The following is an 8,640-nucleotide window of genomic DNA, read 5'->3' on the forward strand; positions in this document are numbered from 1 at the left end:
TAAACCCATCTCCATCCCTCCCCTCCAAAGCCAAACACCACCAAAGTGTCTCTCCCGGAAATTCTCTCAACGCTAAAAAGAAACGGAGCAGCCAAACCTGCCCTTTCGACGCCCCCCCCCCAAGCTCCAACATCCCCCTTCGATCAACGGCTCCCCTAGCCAAAGAGCCCGTCCTTTCTATACCTTCCTCTGTCCCATAAAGCTATAGGCCCTGATCAATCATCTTTGCACTCTCTAACGGCGCCTCGACCGAGGCTCGATCCCCTCAAAGAAGAAGAAGAAGCCGGCCGCCCTTTACCTCGTTCGCTGAGGATGCCGTCGATGCTGTGCTTGGCTTTCTTCTCGCTCTCCTCCACTTCCTTCCTCTCCAGCTCGGCTTCTTCTTCTTCTCCCTTCCCAAATTTGCTTCTCAGAATACGGCTGATGGAGCTCACTTGGGGAAAGAGGGGGAAATATAACTGAAGGCAGAAGCTGGAAGGAGGCGGCGGCAGCTGCATCTAACTATGGAGAACATCCTTTGCTTATGTGCTGAGGGGTTGGCAATGAACCTCCTTCGGGACTAGTGGCGTTTGACAGTCTCGGGGCGAATCCTTTCGGATCCCTTGCTCATCACAGAAAAGTTTAGCGCTCCTTCTGATTTGTAGCTTAAAGGATGACGACTGCTTGGCCGTTTATTGCATTTTTACGATTCTGTTGTAAACAGTCTTGACATATAATTTTAAAAAACTGAAGGAGTGAATGTATAATTCTTCCCACTCACCCCCAATACAAACAAACGAAGAAATAAATAGGAAACGCATTTAAAAGCGAGGAAATCAAGATCTCCAATCCAAGTAAACGAAAGATTTAAAGAGAGGTTGGTACCCTACATTAAAAGTAAGCATAATCATGTAAAAGGTTGTAATTTTATGAACGCTGCCTTGAGAGGAGGCCACGCTGAGCACACTGCTGAATGCGCAATGCGGATTGACTTCCGAATAAACTTCCGGAGGATCCGGATCTTGGAGCTCTGGAAGCTGCCCATTCCTCTGCAAGTTTACTTGGAAGTAAGTGTTCATTAGGGCTTAACCTCCCACCCCCAAAAAAGCGTGCATAGAAATGCAGCCTCAAGTCGAAGCCATTTCGAGTTAGGTTCAACCTTTGTTGCAAAATAGCAACAAATATATATATATATACAGCAGAATATACAGTTGAAACTAGAAAAAATTAGAATATCATAGAAAGGTTCATTTCTTTCAGTAATTCAACTTAAAAGGTGAAACTAATATATGAGATAGACTCATGACATGCAAAGCGAGATATGTCAAGCCTTTATTTGTTATTATTGTGGTGATTATGGCATACAGCTGATGAGAACCCCAAATTAACAATTTCAACTTTGGGGTTTTCATCAGTTGTACGCCATAATCATCACAATTATAACAAATAAAGGCTTGACATATCTCGCTTTGCATGTCATGAGTCTATCTCATATATTAAACTCCAGTAGCTAATTAAAACAATTGCTTACATAAATGGACTTTTCCACGATATTCTAATTTTTCGAGTTTCACCTGTATGTATTCAACCCTACGGGCCTTGGGTGCATCTGGCTGCCTGGAGTGAAAGTCCTTCTACTCCCATGGATTTTCACTCCCATCGATCTCAATGGAACTTTGTAAAGGTTTTGGGGTGAACTTGAGTTAAAATCCAAAACTTTCGCTTCCTCAAACTGGTTGCGGATCAGGCTATTAAATTCCTTTCTCTTTGCTATAAGCAGGAACTTGCCTGGGGAAGGAGAGTTGGATATTTTAACTAAGCGCACCGTATTTTTTCCGCGCTGGAACCATCAAAGAACTAATTCCTTCCAAGGAACGGTCTTGACTATTTCGGGGGGCCACCACCAATCAGTCCTTCCACGTTCCCACGGGCTTCTTGCCCACTTACTCCCCGCCACCGCTTCCTGATCTTAGATAGCTTACAATCCACTTCGTGCAACGGTTTAGCGTGAAACCCTCGATTGACTAGTTCTGGAATTCTTCCGAGGAAGAGTGATTTCCCCCCCCCCCTTTTCTCTCTCTTTTCTTTCTCAGAGGATGCGCGGAGTGGAAAACGAGACGGCACAATCGCGTCGCACCGTTTGCAAAAGCCCTTTTCCATTCCCAACGAGCAAAATAAATAAATAAAGAATGTCCTTGTGCTTCTTATACATTGTGCCATTAAAAACAAAATTACGGGGTTTATTTTTTCCAATCCCTGGCCTGCTAAACATTCCCGTCCCCGGATTGTTGCTCTGGGAGGAAAGGAATGAGAGAGAGAGAGAGAGAGAGAGAGAGAGAGAGAGAGAGAGAGAGAGAGGCGGAAAGCGATGCTCTAGGATGTTAATTAAAAACAAACCTTCCTAGCCCGATGCTTCGACGCTACATGTGCTTCAATGCTGGTTAATCGGAATACCCGGATTTATGAGAACTCAAGGAAATGACAAGCCACGAAGATTGCTTGTCTTCTTTTACTATGTCCCACTACCTAACCCGGCTCGCAGCCTTTCCCCCAACGCTACGCGATCTCTTTCCCTCGGTTTCTTTCATCCAGTGCCTATAAGATAAAGCCAGATCATGGACACTCATCCAGCAAGTCGCGCAAGGCCCCACAGGGCCCGTGAAAGCCTGCAGTCTGTCGAGAGCAGCGTCGTTTGATGTCTCTGATGGGAACTCAGGGCGGGGGGTTGGGGGGAGGAAGGCAGGGCGAGCTTCTAAAACAATTATATAGAATTATACATATATATATTTGGTGTTTAAACCGACCTCGATCCGGCCTGCATCTTTAATTGTGCTATTTGGTGGGGGGAAGTTCCAATGAAATCCATGGGAGTGAAATCTCCGGTCCTTCTTAGACCTTTCGTCCACTGAACTTAAGTGCGGCTTCCTTGCGAATAAAGCCGCTTAGGATCGAGCTGTAAAAATGACTGGCTATAAGGAAGTATTTTCAGGGCTGAGTTGACAATTCCAGCGAAGTTTTCGAGGGCACTAGCCTTTTTCCTTAGAGGCGTTCCCCTAATTTCGATGGCACCTTCCGCACACTTACCTGGGAGTTGGTGTACCAGAATCAACTTCCCTATCAATATATATTAGGAAGATAGATCGCCTTAGGCAGACCATTGGTAGCTCAGTATGGCCTACACTGGCCGGCAGAGGCTCCCAACCCCTTCCTTGGAGATGCCAAGCAGACGCTCTGCGGTTGAGCTACGGCCCTTTCCTGCCATGCCAGACGTCATCGGTCTGTAGAATCGGCTTTAGTGGGTGCAGGATCCGGAAGCTGGTTAACACCAAGGGCATTTTGAATTAATCCCCTTCGGACTTACCTGAAGGCACGGTGTTTCTGTCGCACACGCCGTCCTTCAGCAGCTTGTCCCGGATCTCCCAGCTGAACATGCCCGCGTTGTCTCGTTTATATTCCTCGATCTTCTTCTCGACATCCGGCGTCGTCACCTGCTTTAATAGAAACGACCCAGAAAGGAACAAAAGTTGGGACACTTTGCGGGGAAAGAGTTGGGAAAGAAAGCGGGGGGGGGGGGACCAGGCGCCCCACGAGGGTGAATGAACATCGAGGGCTCAGCCTAGAGAGGGATGGAATCCCTTCAGACTGATGCTGCTGAAAGTCAGGGCCAATCACGGATCCTTCCTGAACAAATCCTTCATCTCCTCGCCTTTGCAAACCCTGGGTGCCAATTTGACAGAAAACAGCTAAAGCAAAGATGTGAAATGACTCGAACATGGGTTTTTAAAATTAGCAGCACTCCCCATAAAAGGAACTGATCATTGGGGGGGGGGGAGAGAAGGGGGCTAAAGAATCAGGACTCACGTTTGAAAAAGAAAATTGAGAACCCAGAAACGCTGTCTTCTGTGTGACATGAAACAGGCTTGCAAAAGGATTCAGAGCAGAATTAGACAGGAAACCCTCCGGTAGCTTCCTAAAGCCATAGGTTGGCAATCAAGGTCGGTCGGAATCGAATAGGACTCCTTTCAAAGTAATGTATTAGGGTGTAAAAATGAAATGCCAGCAAGGGAGAAGAGGGGGGAGAAGGGAAGGTGGGGGGATCCCATTCACTTTATGATTAGAACAAAACATCATTAAAAAAAAGTCCTGAAAGTTCATAGAAACTTTTGCCAAGCAAAAACAGCCAAATCCCGGAAAACATAGATGAGAGGCTGCTGCATCCAACTTCCTATTTCTACAAATTTGCTACATGCATGAAGCCTTTTATTAAGTGCGAATTATTTTCCCTTCCGTTGAAAAATGAAATAAGATTACTTTTAATTTTATGTATCGAAATATAAACACACACACACACACACACACACACACTAAAATGCTGTGTGTTCGCGTTGAGGTTTCAAACCTATCTGTTCCTTTGCCATTTAAAATGGGGATGGGGAGGGAATGGCGAGGACGGGACAAACAACAACAACAACCCAGTGTCAGAATAAATTTATTCAAAGCTGGGAAATGGTTTCGCAGACAAACTTTTATTAACATTAAAATCAGACTGGAAGCGGGGGACCTGACCGTTCGATTTAGTATCTTTCTAACCTCTTAACGTTTGTATATGAACAGTTTGGGAAACTAGCAATTTATATGCTGGACTGCGCAATGCACCTCGGAGGAGAAGAAGGAAGGAATAAAGCGTTTGGCTCCAAAATTCATTTACCCGGATTACATTGATTTCAGTGATAATTGGTTTCCAGAGAGGGAGGAGGAAGTATATTTAGGGGTGAGATGAGAATGCAACGTTTGTAGCAGAAGTTGGACGACAGAGACGGGTAGATGGAAAGGTAAATTACTGAAATTCAAGTTTCTCTTGGATACAGTCCACTCTCGTTAGTGGTGTGATCCAAAATCAATTAGGCCTCCGCGTTTATTGGCACACTTGTCCCAAGGCCATTATCAGCTTCGCGGATTCCTGCCATGGTTAAGGAAAGTCGCTTAGGATCCCAGCCTTCGCAGTGCGCTGATCTCGGTTCTGGGTTATAGTCCCCTCCCCCTCCCCCCATCACCCGCCACTGCTTCAAGGGATCCGCAAGGTCTAACAACTGTCTGTCTGAAAGTTACTCTGGCCAGGAGAGAGTTGGACTAGTGCAGGGTTTGCTTTTCTAGGTCCTACTTAGAAAAAACGGCGCATGCTTCTTGAGGGTGGCTAGGTAAGTGTGCAGCAATATGCACACGCTAGAAGGGGATTGGGATCTGTATCTCCGCAGGGCTAGGGTGGTTGTAAAGGGGTGCAAGGAAAACCGAGAGCGTTCCAACGAGGAGAGAGAGAAAAAAAGGAATGCGTTCAGAGCCTAGCGCTCCTGCTCTCTGCCAGGCCCGTTTGAAGCAGCTAGCAGTCGGCGCTGCAAATCCCAGGCACAGCGATGTCAGGATCGCGAAGGAAGTGCACCAACGTGGACCTGCGGGGACCTGTGCGCTAGCCAAGGAGGTCAGAACTGGTTGGAACTTTAGAGCTGAAGTTCTGCACGTCTCTCCTCACAACCCCCGCTTAATTAACAGAACCACCCAGTCCTTTCTTGTTCCATATAATCCCAAGCAATCCGGATGTCTTGCTACAAGATCCCAGGCGCCCGGGAGCATGCACTGGAAGGGAAGGAGAGGGTAGGCCTTTGGATTGACCGGATTCTGAATAAAAGCGCAACTGAGTTCTTCAGGTCCGCGGCCCGAAGCTGCCCCGCCAATTCCCGCCCACCCCCCTCTCCCGATCCGGCGGCGCTGCGCCTTCCTCACCTTGGGTTTGCTGCCTCCGATTGCCCCCGGCCGGATGGAGCCGGTCTCCTGGTACCTGCAGAGAATCTTGGAGACGCAGCCGTGTGAGACTCGCAGCTGGCGAGAGATGACGCACGGCCTGATCCCGTGGTGAGCCATCTCCACGATCTTGTGGCGGATGTGGTTGGGCAGAGGCCGGCCGTTGATGAAGACGCCCCCGAGCTGGTTGACTCGGCCTTGGCCCAGCGGAGTCGACACTGGACAGAGTGGGGACAAAGAAGAAATGGCTCCTTCGGTATCCGAGCGGCCTTCCTCACGTACACACAAGGTTCAGCGACAGTTACACACGACACACAGAGACTCGCGTTCCAGACAGCTTCCCCTCCCCCTTGCGATTGGTGGCATCGTTTGAGCCTGGCACACGGATCCTGAAACACTTTTGCTTGGAACTTTTCGCGCACGTGTTCAGGACTGGTTAACAAACGGGTTAGTTACTCCCTGATACCGTTTGTTGTCTCCGTTGTAGCAAACAGAGGCTAAGCCGTGGCAAAACTGTGGACTTTCTTATATCTGTAAGCGATATATAGTCTTGGGCGAAGTGGGCATTTTGATCTGTTTTAAAAACCGAACCGCGAAGGTTATATCTATTCTCGGTCGGCTTCCACGGAATTTTCTTCCGAGAAAAAGTGCTTTCAATAAATATTTCTTCCTAGGTTGAAAACTCCCCAATACAAGCCGTGGTTAACGTTTGGAAGTCTTTGGCTTCCACAGGTATTTTCCTTCTTTTAAATCGCTCTTTCTTCTCCTCGGAAGGAAAACATGTAGTGTTGACAAGTGTTCTAAGTAATCGGAGTATCCCCAATTCCCCCCTCAAAAGAAGCAATTTATGATTCAAAAAGATCCAGAGGGTAAATATAAGTAACAGAAACTTTTCTGCAACTGGTGCTCCTCCTTCTCACTGTACGATGAAGCTAAGCATCGTAGACATTTGACCACGGGTCTCCTGAAGTCTGCTAGAATGTGACAATCTGCCCCATTTTCAATAAACACAGTCTTTAAAAAAAAAAAAAACAACCCACAACTTTAATATTTACTTATACTGTTTGCGTTTCATATGTCGGGGCAGTTTTGGAAGGGAAGTGGTAGGTACCATGCATTTAGGAGAGGAATAGAAACGTTAGTAATAATATTAGAGTCACACGAAAACCCTGTTTCGAAAGATGTTTGTTGTTTTGTTTATTTGTTTGCTTGTTTCCGATTAGTCCGCTTTCTTGCCCACCTGTTTGTGCATCCCTGATCGCACTGACTCGTTTCCCCCTGAAACAATTTGTACTGTATTGTTTCATCGCTTGCTTTAACCACCTTTAACGTTTTCATAAACTCGCTGAAGTGTTGCCAACTTCCTTGCATCCTGTCTGAGTTGATTATACGAAAATCAACAGGCTAGGAGAAGATCCCACCTGTTTACAGTCTCTGTCGCAAGAAGGAACATAAAAGTCCCCCACATTTAATAATGAAACCCTAGTTGGAAAGCTCTTAAGATTCAATTAATGGAAAGGAGTTTCTTGACATGTTTTGGACAAATTGCGAATGTCCACACGAATCCTGCTGTGTGTTGCGCGGGTGTGTGCCCACATGCACGAAAGTGAGAGTTTGAGCTGAGTTGCTTGACAGCAGTTTAAGGCGTTTTCCTACCTATTACTGTCCCCAAACAGCAGTCTTTGGAATTGCTAGTTTTGTGGTGGCTTTACCGGCTTGTGCTTGTAAAGGAAGCAAGGCAGAGCCGGACGAAAGTCCTGTAAACTTCCCTTATGCAAGGGAGTTTCTGGCGGAGTTAGAAATTTGGGGTGTCCTCCTGCTCTGACACTGCGACCCCAGGTTTAGTGACTCGCTCACCTACAACGCTTACCATCTCCCAGCCAGGTGACAATTCCACCCTCCAAGTGAAACCGACATGAAAAGCAAAGAGTAAACTTCTTTTGGAATCTGCGCTGCCTCTGCTTTCTCCAGTGAACTTCCTGGTTTTTCCTATCTTCTCTCCTCCACCCCCCAAAAAATAAAAAAAATAAAAAATTGACGAAAAAGTAATGCGTATAATTCGTGGGTGTGTCGAGGGGGGTGGGATATTCCTGTCTGCGCTTTTCCATGCTGTTGAAACTAGGCTACACTCCAATTCAGTCTCCTTGGAAAGGAATCCCTGTTAATTTCAATGGCACCTACTTCGAAGGAAGCGTGCCTACAATTGCAGCTGAAACCTTGTCTCTTGCTCTCGACCCGCTCCTTTTTAAGCGCGTGCACATCAACTTGTTTTTCCTCAACTCCACGAACTCAGGAGTTCAGGTCCACAGCCAGGCATATCCAAATCGGCCTCATTGGCACCAAAGCAGGCCACAGATTTCCCCACCCCCCTCCTCCCCACCCCCACCCCACCCCAACATCCCATTTCCCTGTTTCGCGGTCTTACCTTCTAATGGGAACCCGCTGCGAGGATAATTCTGTCCGGGAGCTGGTCTCATCATCCTTGGGACAGCTCCACCCAGACTTGTCATTTTGAAGGCAGCTTGACTCTCTTTCAACGTATTATATCCAGGTATGGCGGAGATTAAGAGGAAAGGGCAAACGCAGATCAGCTCTGGGAAGATCCGCAGAGAATGAATCAAGTAGATTGGTTGTTGTTGTTCTTGTTCTTGTTGTTCTTGTTGTTAAAAAAGATATTAATGAAAAAGGAGGGGAAGGAGAAAAGGGGAAAGGGACAAAGCTGGGGGAAGGGGGGGTCGTTGTCCCTGGTCTGTTTCTCAATCAAACGTGGTATATCGAGGCAAAGATGTGGCCGAGAGAGAAAGTGAGAGCGAGGGAAAGAGAGTGAGCAAGGAAAAGGAGGTTGGGAAAAGTTTTGCCCGGATA

General features: G+C 47.0%; 1 protein-coding gene across 1 annotated transcript; it reads right to left on the bottom strand.

Annotated features, from left to right (window-relative positions):
- Nucleotides 1–215: 215 nt before the first annotated feature.
- LOC117046376 (paired box protein Pax-3-like) lies at nucleotides 216–8,402 on the bottom strand. The gene is made up of 4 exons (XM_033148175.1): nucleotides 8,201–8,402; nucleotides 5,758–5,993; nucleotides 3,341–3,470; nucleotides 216–433 (listed from the first exon to the last, which is right to left on the bottom strand). Exons 1-4 carry the CDS (start codon nucleotides 8,283–8,285, stop codon nucleotides 216–218), a joined length of 669 nt encoding a protein of 222 aa, XP_033004066.1. The 5' UTR covers nucleotides 8,286–8,402.
- Between the last annotated feature and the right edge of the window lie 238 nt (nucleotides 8,403–8,640).

Source organism: Lacerta agilis, chromosome 5 (genome assembly GCF_009819535.1).
Source record: "Lacerta agilis isolate rLacAgi1 chromosome 5, rLacAgi1.pri, whole genome shotgun sequence".
In the NCBI taxonomy this organism is placed as follows: Eukaryota; Metazoa; Chordata; class Lepidosauria; order Squamata; family Lacertidae; genus Lacerta; species Lacerta agilis.

What these genes read in the sequence shown, in the direction of transcription:
- LOC117046376 (XM_033148175.1), bottom strand. Translation starts at nt 8,285, where the DNA reads ATGACAAGTCTGGGTGGAGCTGTCCCAAGGATGATGAGACCAGCTCCC. An exon ending in TCGGAGGCAGCAAACCCAAG is followed by an intron (nt 3,471 to 5,757) that starts GTGAGGAAGGCG and finishes TTTCTATTAAAG; the next exon opens with CAGGTGACGACGCCGGATGT. An exon ending in CAGAAACACCGTGCCTTCAG is followed by an intron (nt 434 to 3,340) that starts GTAAGTCCGAAG and finishes TCTTTCCCCAAG; the next exon opens with TGAGCTCCATCAGCCGTATT.